The 21,991-nt window shown below is 45.8% G+C and overlaps 2 protein-coding genes across 5 annotated transcripts in view; one reads left to right on the top strand and one right to left on the bottom strand.

Moving 5' to 3' along the window:
* The window catches only part of ACAP3 (ArfGAP with coiled-coil, ankyrin repeat and PH domains 3), a 101,908-nt gene extending 95,205 nt beyond the window's left edge, over positions 1 to 6,703 (bottom strand). Inside the window, exon 1 of the mRNA XM_052791602.1 lies at positions 6,539 to 6,703. Within this exon, the coding sequence (XP_052647562.1) occupies positions 6,539 to 6,585 (47 nt within the window). The 5' untranslated portion in view covers positions 6,586 to 6,703. The remainder of the gene's footprint in view (positions 1 to 6,538) is intronic.
* A 50-nt stretch (positions 6,704 to 6,753) lies between these two features.
* The window catches only part of PUSL1 (pseudouridine synthase like 1), a 30,816-nt gene continuing 15,578 nt past the window's right edge, over positions 6,754 to 21,991 (top strand). The window contains exons 1-4 of one of the 4 annotated variants that reach the window (XM_052791598.1): positions 6,771 to 6,903; positions 7,201 to 7,919; positions 10,806 to 10,863; positions 18,173 to 18,360. In XM_052791598.1, coding sequence (XP_052647558.1) covers positions 10,813 to 10,863; positions 18,173 to 18,360 — 239 coding nt within the window. In that variant the 5' untranslated portion in view covers positions 6,771 to 6,903; positions 7,201 to 7,919; positions 10,806 to 10,812. Of the gene's footprint in view, positions 6,904 to 7,200; positions 7,920 to 9,319; positions 9,539 to 10,259; positions 10,278 to 10,805; positions 10,864 to 18,172; positions 18,361 to 21,991 lie in introns of those variants that run through there. The other 3 variants (XM_052791599.1, XM_052791597.1, XM_052791601.1) reach the window with 3 other exon arrangements.

Below are 21,991 nucleotides of genomic sequence, written 5' to 3'. Positions count from 1 at the left end.
AATGTTTCATTGAATTCTTACTCTACGTGCTCACTTGGCCATGCTGCAGTCCTTCGAGGACCAGGGTTGGAATCCAGAGACACTGCATGGTGCCAAGACAACCAGCAAAGCACAATTATCAAGACATGTGGCACTCTCCGAGGAGCAATGGATGACTCTCCCACAGATAATTTCAACAGCACAGATAAGCTAGCATCAGCATCTCTCAGCCACATTACCTCTGGGTCTAATAACCCTCTTCCACCACAGTGTTATTGCTCTTTTGTTTTTTTTCCTTTTAGCAAGCTTTGTCATCTAACTTCCAACCCTTTTACATTCTTTATTACAGCTAGAAAACTAGCATCTACCAAAACCCTGACCTTGGCTTTCTCGGTGGCTTTTGGCCATCCTAATAGGACAAGGCCCACCGTTCCTTGTGGTGTTGCCCTCTGGAAGGCTTTGAGAGAAAGCAGTCCAGACTCACACCCTTAGCACGTGACAGCCAGAGTTTTACACTTTGCAAAACTTCTGCAAAATCATTCAGGTTGAACAGCTTTCTCCTTACACTTATCTCATGGCAACCAGAAGGAGAGTCATGGAGAAAGAAAAATGTCAGAAGGCTACCACTGACAAAATAAATTATTTTCATCTCTGTGTAGCCACATACATTCTAGCCAGCAGAAAGACAACAGAGAGGAACAGCTACTGAAAATGAAAGCAAGCAACTCCCAACTCAGAAACCGATCTGTTAGACAACCAGAAACACTTCAAAGTTTGCAGATGTTCTTACAGGGTACATACGATTACAAACCAAGATGTATTACAGGAGTGTTATTCCGGTAACAAAGTCAATCATCAAATTATGAAATACCAAAATTTCGCTTGTCTGTGTGCTACACCGTGAAACTTATGAGCTATAGCTCCCATGAGCAGCCTGAGAGATTGTATTTCAGAGTTTAATATCATCCATTGCAAACTCACAGCTTCTAAGTCTGGGCAGTTTTGTTTTGGGGAAAAAAATAATTAAAAAATCCTTTTCTGATTTGGAGAATTCGGATGGATCAGTGGGGTTTTACCTTCAGAACCTTGACCCTTTGGGATACCCTGCTTACGCAGTTCACAATTCAAAGTTACTGAGGAAACTGCTTGCCAAAAATTTGGCCTAAAATACCATTTACGAAGCCAAGCCAGACATCTCAAGTCAGTTGTCACCCAGTCAGTTCTCTCACACCAGGGGATTTTCCCTGACTACACATTGAATAAATACCTTCAGATCTGCCCACAGTAATGCAGGCTGAAGGACTGCAGCTTTTTTCTAAGTACTTCAGGATTCACATGGTAGTTTTGATGATAGGGAATCTCAGATTAAGGGACTTCTGCTTCCATGTACTTCTCTGATACCACCTATGGAGGAAAAGAAAACCGTGCCATGCGAGGGTCCTGCTGTGATCTGCTGTGAACGTGACTCACCTGACACAAGAGCAGATGAAATGTAACGCAGCCTCAATCGCAAAGGAGGTCCCTTTGGGTGAAGCTGTCACAACTACGGTCTAGGTATGGCACGTCAGGTACAAACTGCCACAAATACGCATGTGGGGGGAGAAGCCAACCTAATAGATTAGGGATGGACTCCACTATAAACTGTGCCCCAGTACAACCCCGGTAAAGGCCAGATTTGGTTCTGTATTACTGACTTCGGGTCACTTTAAAGGGATGCTTAAAAAGGGAGGCTGGAAGCCAGGAGAGGAAACAAAGCCTCACTGCCTTGGGAAAGCACCACACTGATATATAGATATCTAGGGGCTGGATGGACAGGATGGACTGCTGTAACTGGGAGAGCATCTCGTGGCTGGTACTGTGAGAGGAAGTAACTATATGGTGACATCTTTGCTTTGACTTCTCCCTTTAGATACTTCAGACTCTCTGACTTTTCCCTTTAGATACTTCAGACTCTTTGACTTTAGAAGTGCAATGATAAAGAGATAAGAAATAGAATAAACAGATAAAGACAGGTATTATGATTGATATAGATAATATCATGCTGCTTTTGTGATAATATCTTCTCTCTCGTGCAACTAAACCAGCAAGTGATGGCAATTGTACTCATTAGTCTCTGATTCAAAAAGAAGCTCTCTATGTAGGCGTATCTTCACGCAACCACAATACCAGGGATCTTGCTTACATAAGAAGTCTTGTGTAACAAAAAACAATTTCAAATCAATGCATGTGCTCTTTTTGTTAAACTGATTTAATTAAACGGATGAAGATTCTTTCTTTGGCCATTCTGGGTGTAATTTAAATTTGCTTTTAAGTAACTTAAGCTAGTAAGTTTGGCTTACCTCAAACTGCACATCAATGGTGTGCAATGCCAACTGACACAAATCACACAGAAGCCACTAAAGTTTTTTCTGCAGAGGCCTTCACTAACACACATTCACAAGGCATGGATGCATTAAAACTGGTTATGCTAGCTTTAAACTTGTCTAATTCAATCTGTTATCAGACTTAGCAAGATCAGTTTGACTAAGGGTTTTAATTCTTCCCATTCTGTTTGAAACACCCTAGAAAGAGTTAGAAAATATTTTCTAAATGTACTTGTTTTTCCACTTTCTTCTGCTCTGGCAAATCACAAATTTTTTTTCTTGCATCTTTCATGGACCTAGAATTACATGCCTGCATTTTTTCTCCGCCTAATGAAAGCTGCAATAACGTGCAGACAGTGCTGCACACCGCTAGAACAAACATCTCGGCCTATGTCGCTGGGTCACTGCCTGATGACAGTGCTGCTCCAGGGAGTTGTGCGAGTTTCTGAACTACTGCGTTACAGCCAGCCAAGAGGCTGCAAGGCATGGGGGAGGTGAGGACTGGCACCCTCGAATCTGAGCATATACATGGTCTTGTGTAGCCTGTGCCTCAATTGCAGGTCTCCCTTTCCTGCTGAGCAGCCCACAGGTCCCTCAGTGGCCTGGGGCTTGGATGTATATGGAGGGATGCTGTTAGCTGTCTGTTGCCTTAGGTCGTGGTAAGCTGTAAGGGCTCCTCGTGAGAAGATTCCAGCATCTGAGTCATTGCGCTACGGTCAGAGCACAGCACCTCCTGGCTCACCCCACTGACATACGCAGCCCGCTCTGCAGTGGCTAACCCCGACCTCACAAGTCTGATTAATAAGGTTAGTTAATAGCAACAACAACTACAATAGCAATGTTAGTTAAAGAAATAACTGCTTATTTCCCTCCCTTGTGGGAATTACCACAGAGGTAGTTGGGGTTTTCTGTGACCCACAGAGTGCTACAGCCAGGTCCAACCTCTGCAATTTGTTCCTATTCTTGCCTTGTCCTCCTGGTTGTTCCTAGAGTGCATTTACACCCAGAATGAGTAACAAAGTCCCTACCCGTCCCTTAGTACCAAGCGAGTCTTCCCTGAGCGAGGAGGGAATAAAGGTAGGGGGTAAGCCTTGGGAGCTGGCAGTACGCCCAAGGACTTCCATTTTGCAAGAATGAGCCAAGTTTACTCATCTAGCACTGTTGCTTAACAGGTCTGCAAGGCTAAGGGCAGTAATGGGTTCTTCTTTGCATCACTCCAGACCACGGGCTTCCGTGACTGAGTGGAACAAGTCAGAAACGTGTTCCTAGATTTCCCAGACTACTGCTAGTTAAACAGAAGGCTCTGCATGTCAGGGAGATGAAAGCCACAGTATCTATTGGGGTTGCATTCAAATGTGCTAGAACTGGTCTTTCAAGGTAATTATACTTGTTTACTGGAATTGAATATACATGTCTCTACAAGATGCCTTACAGAAATAAGGCTTACCTACCAATCTAAAGATCTATACATATTTAAGTAACTTTTTTTTTTTTAAATAGTTTTCTTTGTAGCAACTGGTCCCTATAAAGCAGGAAGCAATGATAGATTGAGTGTATATTGAGTATTGATTTGGAGTGTTTTGACATGTAATTGGATTTGATTGCTGAAGTAGACTAGTTTGGTAGCCTTATTATGGGATGCTTAATACAGTGTTTGTTTATGCCTGTGCAATATTATTTTGAAGGTTTTTTTTTCCTCCCTGTGTAAAACAAACAGAAAACAATTTGATTATCTTGACGGCTCACTGTTGAGGAGAATAAGCCAATTGTAAAACATGGCACAACCCTTCGCTGGGAAGCGCAAAGGGGCTCTGTGCAGCAGTGGGTGCCAGCAAGAAAGGGAGGGGGATTCCTAGCTAAGGGACTGGTATGGGAAATCTGGATTAAATTTTTGCCTCTTCCACAGATGTTTCCTATGGCAAGTGACTTTACTTACTGTTGTCTCAGTCTCTGTTGAGAAAGTGGATTATATGCAACCTTCTCTCACCTCTTTTTTACCTATTTTTTGTATATAGTTTAGCTTGTATGGTGTCTTACTTTTTTTATAGTGGTAAGATTTTAGGAACATGTTAGTAAGTATCTCTGCCATGCACTACGGAAGAAGTCCTGTCCCTCACAGGCATCTAAGGATTCTCTTGTATTACAAAAAAATAATTGCAATGGAAAAACTAATTAAAGAGCTGGGAGGAAGAAAAGCATACAAGGAGGCTAAAATCTGTACCCTTTGAGAAAGTCTGAAGAATTCTATTTTGTTCTTTTTTTTTTTTTGCCATAGGCCAGCTAATGTCAGTATTTTCTCACTGTTTGAGGTGTTCGTGGTTTATATATTCCCCTGCTACATATATTTCAGCCCTCCTGAAATATACAGGCTTATTTCTCTAGTCTAATCTCTTGTTCTCCCTGTAACAGGCAGACTGTGTTCGGCCGTTTGGGAAATAGTTCATAATTCCATGCTTAAATAACTGGCTTTTGATAAAGGTCCAACATAGTGCTCTGAGAGCTGTTTTGTTTTTATGGATGGAGCAGACAGAGCAGAATGATGTTGCCTGCATACTAAGAAACTTGGCCTGAAGCCCACACACACCAAAGGCAAAATAAATAAATAAACATATCAATCAATCTTGACGTCACCAGGAAAAGGGTCACTGCCATGTGGAACGAGACATCTGGACAGTGAAGTCACTGCTCTGGAAGGATGCCACTGAACAGTTCACATGCTCTGCAGCACAATAGGATAAAATGACAGTCAAAAAAGAAAAAGAGGGGGCGGATAAATTCTAATTGGTGCTAAGTGAGCAGAGGTTTAAAGAAGGAGCTTCATACCTTCTTGCAAACCTGCCCATGCATCTAACTTTCTCCTGATGAAAAACTCCCATGATTCCAATGCCAACCAGGCACACAAATAAGACCAGCCTGTCATCTCGCATGACACTGTCCATTACACTTTCAGAACCAGCTCTGGAACAAGAAAGAGCAGGATCTTACCACGCAATTAAAATGAAAATGTGTGGAGGAGGACCCTTTCCACAGCCCTACATATTCCCATATGCAGGGATAAAGAAGATTGCACTTGCCCAGGTATTTGCGTTACCTGCAGCTGTACACAACCACATACACAAAATTACAATTGTTCAGAGTAGCCACAGCAACAGACCACTGCAGCCTTTCATACGAATCTAGCATTCCAAGAAATTATTTTTAAATGCACTTAAAGGGAAATGCAAACTGTTCTATTTAATAAACAAAAAGGTTTTGAGAAGGAGCAACCAGAAATGTCTGCAGGGAAGGAGAGACCCCGTGATAACTCTTTCCCCTGCACACACAGCCAACCAACTTGCTTCTGCAGGCTATTGTCTTTCTTTCCCTCTGTCCCCATCCGGCACAGTATTGAAAGCAGCAGGAGATTGTTAGCTATGGAAGCTCTGATCTTCCCTTTATAGCACCAGGACACCCTAGCCCATCCGGACACCTAGCCAGGATGCTCCTGGCACAATGGAGCACCTGTACCCAGAACGTGGAAGCTCCTCTCCAGCCCTGGGCATTTCTGAAACGGCCTGATTTAAATGCAGCACGGCCAAGCGGAGTCTTTGTTGTCATAGCCCGGATTCCTTCAAGACCGCTAAAAAAATCCACCCTCCGAGAGATGGGAATGTGACTGCATGGAAAATGCCTGTATTTCTTAGCACTGGCTCTTCGGGCGGTTTAAAAACAGCCCCGTCCAGCCGATCCCCGTAGGGTGATGCCAGTTGCCTCTGTCACGACTGGGATCCGGCTCTGTCTGCTGGATGCCACGATTAGTACATTCTTCATCCGCAAAGCGTCCGAACCGAGCGGTGCAACCGGGCGAGGAGGGCAGGATGCAGCAGCGCACGGGGTTTGGGGCGGGAGGGGGCAAAGCCTGCAGGCCGCCGGCATCCCCAGCAGCCGGCGGAGAACGCTGGCCCGGCAGCCCCAGCCCCGGGGGTCGGCTGGGCCGGCTCCCCGCTTCCCGGGCGCGGCCCGGCGGTAGCGGGCAGCCGGTAAGGCCCTGCCCGTGTCCCATGTCCCGTGTCCCCGTGTCCGTGACCCGTCCCTCCCGGCGCCTTACCGCGGCCCCCCGCTACACCCCCGCGGTGCCCCGTCGCAGGGGCTGCGCGACCGGTGGAGGAGGGTCGAGGGGGGGGATCGGGGGTAGGACGGAACGCCGCTCTGCTTACCGGAACCGGGGCGAGTCCTTGATGCACTCCTCGAACTCCACCGTCATCCTGCCGGTTCGGCCCGCGGCGCGTTTCAGCGGAGGAAGCGCATCGCCCGCCGGCAGCCGAGGACGCGCGGGAGAAGCGCCCGCCCCCCCGCGCCCGGCGCACACACGCCGCCGCCGCCGCCGCTGCGGTGCGAAGGGCCGGGCTGACCCCGGCCCAGCGTGGGGACCGCCCGCTGGTAGAAGCGGAGGGGCAGGGCCGTTGCGCCGTCCGCGGGTCTCCCTCCCGGGGTCCGTGACCTCGTAGGCTGGCCTCGCTGCTCCGGTGGGCTGGGAAGCACGGTTTCCCTTCCCTTCTCCTCTCCTTTCGCCTGTTTCCACGTGAGGGTGGGTTCTCGGAAGACAGGACGCGGTCGGATGCGTGGGTTTCTGGGCTGAGCTGGCTGTGGCAGCGGCCGCCGCCTCGTCCACCAGCTCAGGCTAATTGTGTGGTTGAGCGATTAGCTGGAGGTGCAGCCGGTCGTTTGCACGTAGGATTGCCACCAGGTTGTGTGCACTGCGGGGGGGGGGGGGGGGGAAGCGTCCAGGATGCACAGTGCGATTCTATACCAGCAGTGTCAAAAGGATTGGCATCAATCCTGTTACTACTTAAGCTAGTTTTTAATTTTCTGTACGCAGTGGATTTGCAGCTGCCATCAGCCATGCACTAAATCTGCAGTAACTCCTCTGAAGCCAATGTAATCACCCAAGGAAGGAAGACATCTGGGCTTGTGGGTCCAGCTGAACAGATCACGTTTGCTGCGGGACATAGCAATGTAATGTGGCATGGATAAATGAGGCCAATTACAATGGGCTTAGTTCTGATCCTCCACTCATCGAGCACCATACAGAAGAACAGTATAAACTGCATCATTCACTGCAAGTTTTATACGAATTTAGGACTGAGAGAAGGGCCTGAAGTGTAAATCTCCACATTTTAAGAAAACACATCCTGTGTAATATGGACCTAAACCAAAACCAAGAGTCAGATGAACACGAGGGCCAGGGACATCTGAATCCACGACAAAATGTCATGATGAGGCCTTACCTCAGCCATGAACAGAACCATGATGAAATAAGATGTTCAATGCCATTTCTGTACACAAACTACAGCTGCGATTCACCTCCAGTCCTGACCAGGCTCCCATTTCCATCTGAGTTCCCAGACCTGCTTGATTTATCAGCCACAGTCAAGAGTACCTTTGTGTGAGCAAAAGTCTGACTTACTTTTAACAGGGAGCAGATGCTGGAGGGTTCCGAGGAACGCAGGAAAAGTAATTAGCTCCACGGATCGCCTCGGTCCAGGAGAAGGGGCAAGGTGACCTCTTGTGGCCTCTGTTCTATGTGGCTTCATAAAGGTCAAATCAATACGATTTTTATTTTCTTTGGTTCTTCCAGCATAGGTGAAGGTGTGTAGATGTTTCTGCCTGCGTGTGTATGCACAGGCTCAGGGATTAGAAATTAACTGTCCTCTTTAAAGCTGAGATTCATCAGTTTCATTATAATAGAGTCTGGATGCCATTGTGTGAGTTGAAAGCTGGTTGGATTTTTCCATTCAAAACAGATTTCCGATTTGTATGAGAGGGCCAGGGATTTTTCTGTTGCTCTCCCTGTTTTGCTAATGAGTTGGGTGATTGTTTATACTGTTTTTAGGCTATCTATTGTACATACAGATATCACAGTTCAGTATGTTAAAAGATGAATGAAGATTTTAAAATACAGAACATAGTCAGGAAGAACATCTGCAGCTTTTATTACCACTATCTTAGCCTATTTTTGTCCCTGTAGCTGTTATTTACCCTTGGCAAGTGGCAGCCTGCACGCATCTTTTCATAGGCAGGCTGAAATAGATGAACGCGGGCTCGCCTGAAATTCTTGTGCCGGTTTTTGCGGGGACGTTGACATGGCTATTGGCAGCGTCGGGAGCAGTTTCACGCGGGGTAAGGTTTGTTGCAGGTTGGGAACATCGGAGCCTTTGAGTCAACAATCCCGAACTCACAAGTAACCCTAATGCAGGGAAGGAGAGCGTGGAGGGCCACTCACCGCCCTAAGTGCCTCGCCCTGTAAACTTAAGGCCCCATTTTTTCTGTGGGAGCTACATCCCTGCTCTGGCACTTTTAAGTCTGAATTTTTTGACATGCCTGTCTGACTCGGGGGGCAACTGAAGCCCCCGGAACTGTGCTAGGAATAGCCCAAGGGACCAATTCCCATTAGAAATTAACAAAAAAACCCAAACAAAGTGCAGCTCGGCTGGTTTCTAATGGCAAACGGTAAGGCAAACGAAGCCAAAAGACGGCTGCCTGCAGTAAAACTTAAGAGCTGAAGAGCAGCCGAGAAGGTAAAGGACAGGATTCGAGGGGGGTCTCTTCCCTCACGATCGCTGCCTGGGTCACCTTCACTCCGTCACTCGGTTTCCCTCCAGGCTAAAGAAAAACCCGAGGCCCGGGTGAGGTGCCCCGGGGACAGGAGAACGGAGGCGCTGGGCCCCGCCACAGCTCTCCCCGGCCAAAAAGGAGCGAGCCGCCTGGCAGAGAGCCGCCAGGGCCCTGAGGCCCTACGGGCGAGCGGAGCCAGGCCCCGGAACTACGCCCCGCCACGATCTCCACAGCCACCCCAGCCGCCGCCGTCCCCTCAGCGCGGCCCGGCCCTCAGCAGGGCCCACCCAGCGCGGCGGCGGCGGAAGCGGGCGGTGCTGGGCGGGAAGCCGGCTGAGGGAAGGAGGAGGCGGGGGGGGGAAGCGCGGCCCGGTCCTGACCTACGCCGTGCGGAGGGGCGGGAAGGCCGCGGGGTCTGCCCTGGGGTCTGCCCCGGGGTCTGTCCCGGGGTCCCGCCGCCAACAGCGCGCTGGGGAGCTCAGGGGTGCCCGGCGAGGCGGAGCGGTAGCCGGATCTAGAGCCTCCGCCGTAGAGGCAGCAAAGATGGTTTCTCCCCCAACCCGATACCTAGTGTTCTTTCAGTACTTTGGCACTAGATATAGGTAGGTGCCTCCGCTGCCTCGTCAGCCCCGTGCGGTGGAAATAAACCAGCGCCCGTGGCGATCCTGGCGGGGGGGGGGGGGGGGGGGTGTTTAGCCACGGGTGGTGAGGGAAGAGCTCCAGGGAGGTGGCTGGGGAAAGGATGGGCGAGTGCAGTGGGTTCGGTGAGGGATAAACCCCTCGCTGAGGGATAAATCCCTCGCTGAGTAGGTGAGAGCGGACAGGGAGCTGGATTCTGCTGTCTGCTGTTGGCGTAGCAGTGTTAGGAAGGGGATGGTTTGGGCAGGAAATGCATAAAATAGGCAAAGAGAAAACAATCGAAGGACAGAGAAGGCGGCAAACTTGTGATCTCAGGCTGGGGGGGGGGAAGCTGCTGTATTTCCTGCAGTGACGGTGGTGGTTTGTTGGGTGCCCGGTGGTGTGGCCGGTTCTCCGTGGTTCAGATACCTGCGCTGCAGGTGAAGTGATCTGTGGGCTGTGAGTCCTGCGGGAGGATAGCTGAGGTTGGGTTTCCCCAGGCTTTAAACATCCCACGTGTGTAGCTGTGCTTGTTTACATTTAAAAAAAAAAAAAAAAAAAAGCACGTGGGAGAACTTGTGCGGCTCCAACTCATGGAATTGTGCCTATCTTCATGAGGATTTTACAGAATAATACCATCATGTGCCAAAACCCACAATTCTTTTGCAGTGCATGGTCTGTGTCACTGTGGGTACTGACCTAAATTACTTGGAGTAGTTACAGGTAGGTTGGGTTTAGCCTGGGGACATATCTCTCTGCACTTCAGCAGCTTTTGTGAATGGCTGTGACTTCTGTAGTAGAGAAGGAAGCTCATCGCAGAAGCTCATGACAAACCATCTTCATGGTCTTTTAGTCCCTTTATGACACCCACAGGGCCTGCAAGAAAGGGACCTGCAACTGGCAACCAACTCCTGGCCCTGAAATAGTTTTATCTGCAAACTCTTTTCTAGTGTAATTTGTCTGCCTTCCCTTCCCGTCAGCCTCCATCTGAAGGGCTAGTCCAGAGAGCAGTGTTTGAAGGATGATTTTTATTTCCAGCCTCCTTTCTTGCGAATAACCGCTGCATCTGTTTTCCTGTCCGTTCATCAAAGTGTTTGGTCCCTGCAAGTTCTGCAAAAAGATCCAGGTTCCTCAATAGCAAACAGTTTGAAGACTGTCCCCCATTAACTTCTGGATGTGTTGGTGGACTCCGTATCAAGTTCTTGGGTCTTTATACATATCAATAACTATTGTATTTGTTTTGCTCTGCAGTGGGGTTATGGAGACTTCAAATGATCAGTCAGTGGTTGGAGTCCAGAATTATTTGGAGGTAGGTCCTTGCTAATCCTATTGTCATTAAAATGAAACTTCTAGGGTCACATTGTTGAGCTACAGGTATTCTCAAGGATAAATATTCTTTTTAGATTGACACTCAATTGAAGATGCTTGCGTAGTGTTAAACACTATAATATTCAAAACAATCAAAGTGCTTTAGAAATGATGTCATTATACAGGCGGAAGAAATAGGTCAGGGTGAAGTCAGAGACATTAAGATCCTGAAAAAGATGTGAACCCTTCGATGAGACTTGAAATTGAGGCATCCATGTCCAAAACTATGATTCTGAGAGCCTCTGCTCAGGTGCTGGCCCACCTGAAGGTACTTAAGCAGCATGTGAGCCTCATTAGCACTTGTGGCTCTGCCTCTACTTATTCTTTGAACTGCTGCAGTTCTGAGCAGGCTTAGCTGTGCTGCTTCTACTTCATGTCTAAGTCCTTTGTAGATTTAGAAACTAGATGCTGTATCGTCCTAAGAGAGGATGTCTCTGATAGACTTGTTCACAACAAAGCCCAGCAGGATAACCACTGTTCCAAAGAAAAAATGCTTCATTTCCATTCTTCTGGAGTTGTTCTGGTATACAGGGGAAAAAAGGTACAATCCTGTCATCGCTGTTGTTCCTGCGCTGCTCCCAGGGATTTTCCAGAATGTAAGAATGGCTTTGGGGACCCAAGGGTGGTTTGGGCTTGGAGTGAGTGTGCAAAAGACCCACTGTTCTACACCAGTGAGTAGAAAGTGGGTCACCTGCATAGGGTAAATGCTCAGCATGCCTGGATGTTTGTGTAACCCAACTGCAATTTAACTACAAGCTGCTGCTGAGCTGCATTTATTTGAGCAGTGCTGGTGAATCCCATGTTCCTGTGCAGGGCAGGAATCAAAAGGAAGCTGCGTTATTTTTTCTCTCATCTTAGAAGTATCATGTAGTTAGAAATGAAACTTGAGCCCATTTAGAAGATAAGAGATTGTTGAAGAGTTTGAAACTGATTGCTTTAGTTCAGATCGTGCCTATGTATTAATAGCCAACCTTTTTGTTACTTGGTTCTCATTTGCGGTCAGACTGTCTAACCTGAGATCACAAACCGTAGCAGTTTGAAGGTGGTGCGCCCAGAGTGCTTGTTTGTGATAGTCTGTGCTCTGCCTGCATTAGCTACAATCCTGGTGGTGTGAAGGAACGGAATTGTTGAAGAGCCGGTCTAGGAGCAGGCTTGCTGTCCCACCCGGCCGCTCTGTGACCATGGCCAAAACATTTCCATGCTGTGCCTTGGTTTACTAAGTGAGGGTGATAGTTCTTGCATGCTCTTGCTAAGCAGTCTGCAGAAGGAAAGTGTGATGAATTATGGTTTGAGTAAGAGTTCTTAGGGTGCATTTGTATGGCTTCTTGCCTGAGACCATTGTGGAGAAAGTGCATAAATATTGTGCAGATCTTGAAAGAAGAGCCCCAAAGGACTTTCTATCTCATTTATCTAATCTTCTGAACCATCCAGCGTCTCAGCCCAAGGCGCCGGACTTTGGGTGAGCCCAGCAGTTGTTTTGCATTATCTGAGTAACTTTGTTTTAACAGGCAAGTGGGTAGGATGGGTGATTAAAGGAGAAAAGAAGAAATAAAAAAGAAAAAGATAAACTTATTTGGTGTTGTCTTTTCACAATATCAGCACTTTGCAGGCCAGTTCTGGGATATGTGCTTTGCTTTCATGTGGTGGTATTGATGCTGGGCACTGCTGAGCAGGGCTGTGTCTATTAGAACCACATGGGAAGTCTTAAAGCAACTTTAATAGAAAACTTCTGGGGCCTGTAGGAATTTATCTTCCTTCCTCCAGTTCTGTGCAGCCTTGAACTTCACAACTGTCCAAAGCCAGGAAGGCAACTGAAGGGAAGGGCAAAATTAAATCTGTAATGAGATCCTTATTGTATTCTAAATATGTTCAGACATTTGTTTGCAGTTACAAGCAAGTAAATAACCTGTGAGGTGTAGACCTTGTGTTTCAACAACTGTGTCATTAAAAGTGTAACGGGCTGGTTTGTGTGTGTGTGTACTGCAGCCCTCTCTATGATAAGGTAAAATTGCTGGACTGGGGCTGAGTAGAAGGCCTGTCTATAACCCTTTGTCACTGTAAAGCCCTGTATCTATCATACAGGACATGGAAGCTTTTGTAGTCCTCAGTACTGCTATGTGATTGTCTGGAGGAAATGGAGACTTGTTTTAGTTAGGGGACAGATGTAGGTATTTGAAGGAGCTTTTAATATATCTTCGAGGGGGATGGGCTTTGCAGACAACGCTTTCTTTCTTGGAGACAACGTATTTGTTGTGAAGCCCTTGGAAGCCCAGCTTTCTAGTGATGGGTCCAAAACAAAATTCCAGACCTTGCTTCCCCAGTTGGGGAGGTTTGAGTCGCGTGACTTGGCTCCCTCCAGTTCCTTGTGGAATCTTAAAAGATGCAGGACTTCATGCTCTAGTCTTAATTCTTACCAATGTCCCTGCTATAAAGGACGATCTCCTGTGTAGCACCTTTTGCTAAAGTGAGTAGCTGTTGATTGTACTAACAGGCACCATACGCAAGGCCTGCTAGGATCTACAGAACTGAGTTCCCTTTCATGTTTGGTTTGAACCATCTCCTGAGTGTGCTGTTTCCCATTGTGCTGGTGAATGCTGCCCAAAACTAATCTTCCCCACACGAAGCTCTGTTTTGGCCAGCAGCCTTGTGCTAAGGCCAGATATTATTCCTCATGAAAGGAAAAGGGGGAGTAGGAGAGGAGAGAAAGAGAACATACACAAACTCCTTACTATGCAAGGCAGCTTTGGTACAACCTCCTGCCCTCCACCCCCCGCCCCCATCCCTGCCAGAAAAAAAGGGAGAAAGAAAGGAAAATGGACAAAGAGAGCTATCATCATCAACCCCTGTTTGGATAATAATTTCGGTGGCATATGAGATTGCTTTGGAAACCCTTTCTTCTAGCAGAAGCTACTTTCTCAGTTTTTTCTTCCTGGCTTTCACTTCAACTTTTATCTATTCCACTAAAAATGAGTTAGATTTTTAATTAGTTTCAGTTGACATAGCACCCATTGAGTCAGCAAGGCTGTGATGACTTGCAACCAGAAGCTTGCATGTTATTATTTATTAGAACACAGCAACTTAGAAATTGTGCAGTGTCCCTGGCAATGCAGTGCAATCCCTTGTATCTGTGCAACTAATGCCATTGTGCATGATGAAACCAGTAAGCAATCCAGCTGCTGTGAAAGAGAAATAGACACTTATTTTTCCAAAACATTCCTAATGCATAGTTTCTCTTGGACACGCCCATCCACAATTGATTTCACAGGTTCCTTTCGTGGTTCCCAGACACTCTGTAGAGATAGATGGGTGAGTATCTTGAGGATTTTTTTATTTAGACTTCAGGGAGAGAAGTGGATGAATTTTTGCTTCCCTGCCATAGGTGGCATACATTAATGGGCCTGTTCTTCATCTTGCCTCTCCAGCATTTGTACAGAGTGAGAAGAGAACTGAGCTGTGAGTAATAATAGCAATCTGGAATGTGGATTCATATCATTCTGGCACACAACAGTGGAAATTTCAATGTGATTCAAAATATGGAATTGCTTAGTGAATGAAACCTGTTATCAGAACAGACCTACTAAATGCAAGTAATAGTTTCCCCTGCATCACTGGTATGCAGAGTGTTAGAGGTATAAACTGAGACCCTGGGATGCTTGTTGCTGCTCCAGGAATATGGTTGTCTGGAAAGACTGTGACTCAGGAAGTAAAGGTTAAATGAAAATGGATGAGATCTGGCTCAATGAAAGGTCTCTAGCAGGTGTCAAGCCAAGATTTCAGTGTTCGTAACACCTGCTAAAAAGAAGGGTATTTGCATGCTCTGTGGCTTAAAGAAGGGAGCAGAGACCTGTGAACTCAGAGCACATGGGAGGACAACCCAGCTCCTTTATTCCTGTATCTTCTATATTGCTTTTTAGCTGGGTGCCCATGGGTAAAGTGCTTAACTTCTGCCTCAGTTTCCCCCCATAGGAATCCATAGATGATACCCAACAGGCTAGGGATCTGGATTAATAGCAGTAAAGGCTTTTGAGTTTTTCAGATGAAAGGCCTGCTTGTTCTAGGGGCTTGTTTTTTCTGAAAGGGCAGGAAAAACTGGTTGCTATCCAAGCAATTACTAAATGTAAATAATAGGTCTTTTTTGAAATTCAGTGTGGGTGATATTAACAGATTAAAGTATACAGGAACCAGAGGAGGAAACCCATCGGGTGCCTATAGGCTCAAAGGATGTCTAGATGGTACAGATATGAGACATTTGTATAGGTGAAGGGGTCATTTCTGAATTGCCTGCAAAGAAGTTCAGCAGTTCAGAAATTCTCTTTTTAAGGAGATTAATTAGGATGGGATATAAATGAAATACTAAAATTGAAACCGGAGGCAGCAGTTGATAGTATATTATCAGCTGCATGCCTGTTAGGCTGGAGGAAGAATCCACAAACAAAGCTTTCACAAACTGAGATTTGTTGTTGATGGTGGTCACATTCCAGCTAGGGTGCCCAGCACATATATCCTTCAGTCATCTCTCCAGAGAGGTGTGCCTGTGAGAAAATTGTGCTGGAGAATGGCAGCTGTGAAAATACCATTTGTTGAACCTGTCATTCAGTCCTGCACCTTTGTGGATTCATTGGCTGACCTGAGCAGGGGAAACAACCAGATTTGCCTTAGAGTCAGCAATCCTCTGTTCCTCTCCAGTCTGCTCTCTAGTAGGGCTCAGCTCCTGCTGGCAGAGGAGAAGAGATCCAAACAGTGTTCTTAGTACCCAGCTTTGTTAGATGCAGTGATTGAAATGAGTTGCAGTGTGGGATCCAAAGGAGTGCTGCATCCAAACTTCTTCAAGCCCATAACAAGAAAGGAGGATATTTTCCATGTTCTCTCCTGTTCTCTCTCTCTCTCCCCAGTCAGCTATGTTCCCACTGGCTGGTTTTTGCCTGATGAGAAAGGAGAGGGAGAAGAGGGTGGAGGAAGGGAGGAGCCTGCAAAACCCAAACATATCTTTGCAGAAACTTTGCTCTTAAAATGCAGCTTCTGCTTTAAGACAAATTGCTGAGGCACAGGCCAAGGTCTACTGCAGAAAACTATTTAATTTCTGTCTGGTTCTCTCTGCTTAAGGGTGATAAATAAAGATTTTCATTGTTAATTGTAACCACATGTGAACTCCAAATAGAAGGATTAGGAAGGGGAAAAGGCTAGGGTCATTTTTGTTCTGTTTCCCAGGCCTTCCCCTGCAGCGTGGTTACGTTTTTTTCCTTGCCTCCCTGTGCATTTTAACGTTATGTTTCTGAGAGTCCAGAATCCTGTCTGCTTAAATAGTAGGAGTCTGGAAAGTGTGTGTGAGTCAGCAGTTCAAGCTTTATTGACTCTTGGTACCAAATTAATATCTAATAAAGACCTCTGCTGGGTTCACTGCTCAGGAGTGGAGATGGGAAAGAGAAGGAAATTTCTAGTAATTCGTCTGGTTTTCTGCCTGTTTTTGTTGTTGTTTTTCAGTCTTTCAGATATGCTTCACTCATTCCCTGTAACAAATTACATTGGATTTTCTGTCTAAGGGCCTGTCCTCACAAAGAAAAAAGTTGTATTTTGCGGTGCTCCAGCAACCTACTTTAAAACCTTACTGTAGGTAAGACCTAGTATGCTCTTAACATTGCATTAGAAATGTTGGTATTCCAGTAACTTCCTGACCTACCAGTGTTTGTCCCTTACCAAAACCCACCCTGGCTTTGCTAAACTTAGGCCAGTCTAGACAGACCCTTAAGTATATAGCATCTAATTAACCGTGTTAGCATCTCTTTTGCGCTCTCTCTTGTGTGCGCACCTCGATTAAAAGACACCATATTAATGACTCATTTAGTGGGGTTTTATTTACTTTCCCAGCAGGAACCTGTAGTAATTCACCCAGTTGTTTTCCAGCCCTTTGTCAGTGGGCAGAATGGGAAGGCAGAAACAGGGAGGGGATAAAAGCCAGCTGTGTGGGGAGGAACAGTTGGGAAAGGGAAAGAACAATCCTAGCCACAGGTGGATTCTGCAACAAATCTGTGCCAAAATCCGTATGCAGAACCTAGAGGATGTCAATTGCTGTCCTTCCCCTTGCATTAAGAATAGTAAGTTTCAGCTTGTTGCAATACAGTTTGCTAACTGATTTTTAAAGTGCATCTCAGCTGCAGTGTAATTTTAGGGCCTTTTGGCTCCAATAAGCTTGAACTCTGACTGTAAAACTTGGACTCTGTGATGGTGTAAATATTGTTTGTCGTTTTCTGCTTTAGTCTTGCTATGGCAGAGGTCTTAGTGTGAATGAGGTATCGCCTGAATATTAAGGCAACTCTAGCTCCTGAAGAAAACAGTACTCTTGAGGATTGGCCAAGTCCTGTATTAATGCAACTGTGGAAGCAGTGAATATAAGGAAATCCCATCTTGTGACTGCTGGTGGTGTGTGTTTGTCCTGTGGTTATTTGCACCTACTGGGATAGCTCAGTGTCAGCTCCTCAACTACTGGTGTGTTTTATGAAAGCTGTGTCTTGATTCTTAGATCTGTTTATATTTATATTTCTCAGTGGGACTAATAAATGCATTACATCAGTGCTATGCTACTACTCATCTGGTCCCCTGGCTTCTCCTCAGCTCCCAACACTTAATGGAAGCATGTTGCCCTCAGTAGCTGTGCTCCCGTTGTGGATGGAAAAGAACTTCTGCCTGCAGCAATAAGCCGCAGTTATTTTACACCATTCTAACCTGCACTGGAAGCAAAGGATGCAGCCTGAGCTCCTTCAGGTGTCTTGGCTGATGTCATTGAAGACATCCCTGCGTGCTGTTTCCATCCCTTTAAGGCTTGGGTTCTGCAGCTCTTTAAGAGCAGCTAAAGCAATCTGAGTCCAGTTCTTAGCAGTAAATTGCATGGGTGGTGTCTGGGTTTAAATGGGTAATTCTCTGTCCTCTTTCCCACTCTCTCAATGATATAAAGCAAAGGATAGGGAGATTAATTTTTTTTGCTTTACTTTTTACACGTAAGGAAGCTCGCATGGCGTTTTGGATGTTCTGTTTGAGGTGATTTCAGGACAAAAGGTGAAAAGCCACTGGTGCTAGGAGAAGTCCCCCAAACAGGCTCCTCTCCATCCCTTTCTTTGCAGCCCACAGTAAAACTTGCAATTACTTCTCTCTGTGAGCAATAAGGAGACATGTGGTTAGCAAGGAGGAGGATGTTTTTTCCTAGCTAGCTCAAAGCGAGTCAGCTATTCATGAATCCATCTTGTGTTGGCTTTCAGAAGGCAGCGCAGAACCTAAAACCCGTTGTTCCCATCAAGTTCTGCATCTCCAGCCGAACAGATGCTGGCGTCCATGCACTCTGCAACTCTGCTCACCTTGACATCCAGAGGGCACCGGGGAAGCCAGCTTTTAATGAGAAACAGCTCATCTATTCTCTTAATTACCACCTGAAGCCTGAGCCAATCTGGTGAGTTGGTGGCAATTCAAAATTTTTATTTTGCCCTTGTAGAAAGGAAGAAATGCAGCAATGATCTCCCATCTTAACCCACAAGATATATTTTCCCCTGTTATATGTGTTGGCAAACCACTCCCTTGCACATGTGTATTTCTGCTGCTGCCAGACCCTTGGCTCATTAAAGATCAGTCTTGTTCCACCATTGCTGTTCTTAGGAGATCATCTATGCTGGTGCCCCTAAAACAAGAGGAGCTGTGAGGCTGGGGTCATCACATAAGTATTGAATCCACTGGGATGACTCTAGTTTCACAGATGAGCCAGAACGTTAGTATGTTAACTTTCAGCGCTGCTTTATTCCCCAAATGCCCTAATTCTCTTTGTTTATTGAATTAGCACTTAGCAAAAACTTGGCTGCAGTATTGCCTCTCACCTATATCTATGCAAAAAGGTGAAGAACAAGCAAACAAAATTGCTGTTAGTGTTAGCATAGTCTACTCCTCCCTTCCCATGTGATCAGCCTTCTAGACCAAGGCTACTGTTTGACGCAGTTTAGAGAAGTTACATCAAAAGCTCCGGTTTAATATTTTTGTAGCAAGACTTGATATTTTACTCAATGGGATAGATAAAGTCCTTTTCATACTATGCGCAACTGTTAATGAGTAGGGAGAGTCGCATATGAATGTAGTGAGGTACTCGATACAACAGTCTACAGAGAGCAGAACAGGCATTTCCTCTTCCTATTTTCTTCTTTCTTTTTGTTAGAGTTATTACTTCTTGCAGAATTTCCGAGTGAGCTTATTTTGCATGAGACCTAAGTCTAAATGCCTACCCTCAAAGGCAGAAAAAAATGGTTGTAAAACCAACAGTTTCTGTTAGGAATTTGCATCAATTACATAAGTAATTACTACACCCTGTGAATTTTTCAAAAAGTGGATTGAATTTCATGTTCTTTGCTTTTCTTCCCAAGCTGTTGTGCAGTTTCTCTGTCAGCTGTCAAACAGTTTCTGTGTTCTTCCCCAGACACAGGTGCATTTTTATGGATAAAGTGTAAATTGAATGAAACATTGGGGTTTTTAGACCAAAAGCCAAATCTGTGCTATGTCATAGAATCAACATGCCATTTGCCAGCAGCTGCTTTGCTGCGCTCTATTCTTTCTTGTGTTATTTTGTCTTATTTGCATAAACTAAAATCTCTTCAAGGCACAGACTGTCTTTGTCTATACAGCATTTGGCACAATAGGACTTGAATGCCTGTGCGGTACCCTACTGAAGAGTGTGTCAAAGCACTTCAGAGTGTTGTGCAAGAAGATGGGTAATTTATAGGAGGTATTTAGGTGAGCAAAAGAACTTTGATGCAAGATGCCAATTGGTAATTACTCAGAGGCCAAGGTTGCTCTGTTTCATGTTACTGCAGTCTTTCTGATGTCTGGTGGCATGAATGTAAGGGAAGATTATGAAGGCAAATTCCCCATGCCAGAGCAAGGGCCCAGGACAAAAAGGCACATCCCTCCCCACCCCAATGAAGGGATTGTTGTAAGAATAGCAACATTACTATGAAGTACACTTCCCCCTTCCCGCTTCACCCAGTCTGCTTTATTTTCTAATCTCTCTGTAAAACAGGGCCTGACCCAAATGCTGACATAGCAAGGCTGGGATTTGAGGACTGACACCATACTTGCATCTGTTCTTGGATTTGTAAGGGAGGATTCTAGTTCTTCAGGGCTTGGGGAACAGTCAATCCAGCTCTAAATGTGCAGGTGCTCAAATAGTTTGGGGTCTGAGGGAGGGAGAGATGAATGATGGTGTTAATTTTCTCCAGGAGGTCTTTCATGCGTGGTCCACATGCTGTATAAAGTGAAGAGTGAGTTAGTACCAGTCGGTTGAAGGTGTGGCATGCTCTGCAGAAGGTGCTAATCTGCAATTCAATCAGCTGTTTTGACTTTTTCAAAGCACATTGCAAACACTCAAACCTTAAGCAAAGGAAAGAACCCGAGGAAAGCAATCCCAAGTGGCAGAGTCTTCTCTAGCTTTGACTATGCTGGTGGGCGTTCAGTACCTCTGGAAACTATGCCCCCAGGATCAGACTCTCCCAAGGTGTCTGCCACTCTTTTAGAAGCAAGCAAGCAGTTTGCCTGCCTCTGGTTGGCAGTAGAGATAGGCAGCTAATCCACAGATGTGAGCCATCAGAGGGTGAAGGCAAAGAGGAAGTAAAATCCTTGGAATCTGAGCTTGGGAAGGAGGGCAGGAAGGCACTGAGCATGCCTTATTACTAGAGGCACATAGTTCCTGTTAGTGGCTGTTTATTATATTGTTTTAACTGACCTTTTTCCCTGGATGTTTACAGTACCTTTGAGAGCCCTCAGACAGTTTTGGGAACAGCATAAGGCCACACCGCTTTTCCCCTTTGATCCTAACAGTCTTCTGACTGGCCACGTTAGCTTAGCTGTTGCTGTCCCTCCATGAGACCCTCTTGCAATGTCTTGGAGTGGGTGAGCTCAGTCTAAGGGCAGTGTGAAATGACTGTTATGCTGCTTGGGCTTTATATAGAGTGTGGCTGCCATTAGAAATGCATGACTGTCAGTCCCCAGAAATCTGTAAGGGAAATTTCTCTCCCCCCTCACCTCTTATTTGCAAAAATGTGTTTTAGCAGTTTGCAGAGTTGGTTGAGTCTTTCTCTGAAAGCAAAGGTTTCAAAGTGGGTACCTGAAAGAAAAGCAAATACCGATTTCACTACTTTACTACACAGCCCACGGACAGCCATCCAGTAACAAGTCAGATCATGCATCCCAAACCTGAGATTAAATATTAGCATGATAATACAGGATTGACAGTTTTGCATTTACAAATCCAGTTCCTCCATTGGCCTCTTAAAGTAGCAGCTAGATTCCTCTGTGGTGAGAGGCCAGAACACAAAGCAAATCTCTCTCTCAAGCTAGCTAAGTTGCGTGGTTAACATCTGTGAGTTACTGTCCCTTGGTAGCTTTCACGTTCTTTGACATATGTGTAAAGAGTCTAATGCGGCTGCTGTGGGGTGGGGCTGGAGATGATTTCTTTTCAGACTGCTGTGTCAATTAAAAAAAAAAAATTCTGAAATAGAATTTGACTTATGCAGGGTTTTGGTTGTTGGTTTTGCTCAGACTGAAAACTAGGTCAGAATCTATACACCCTGGAAATCGAGTCCTTTCTGGATGTTCTAGCAGTAACAGGGAACATGAAGTAGGTCATAGTTTTAGTTTCCTTCCTTAAAAGACTGAAGCAGTTGTTTGGGAGTCAAAACTAGCTGATTTTACAGCCAGAGGGTACCACTGCAATAATCAGTCTGTTCTATGCGTCAGCAGCCACTGAATCGTAGTCTCTCTTCCCTGAGCTCAGGCTTGTAACTTGTGAGTTGTGTTGTCTAGCTTTAATGGAGTAAGTTGTCATAGAGAGCTAAAACTACTGTTGTGACCCGGCCACTTTCAATACTAGTAGTCATACAGATAGATAGTTACAGCTAGCTTTGTGATACCTTGACTAATCAGACCAAGAGGAAACAGGATTGCTGCTGAAGAAAGTTTTAAGTTAGAGAGCATCTCCAAAAGGAGGCAGCAGTGGGATCTCACAGACGGGAAAAGTTTTTTGTCTCGCACTAAGATGTGACAGG

Source organism: Harpia harpyja, chromosome 7 (assembly GCF_026419915.1).
Source record: "Harpia harpyja isolate bHarHar1 chromosome 7, bHarHar1 primary haplotype, whole genome shotgun sequence".
Lineage (NCBI taxonomy): Eukaryota > Metazoa > Chordata > Aves > Accipitriformes > Accipitridae > Harpia > Harpia harpyja.
Note: the sequence above shows the minus strand (reverse complement) of the source record. Positions and strands in the feature narration are given on the sequence as shown.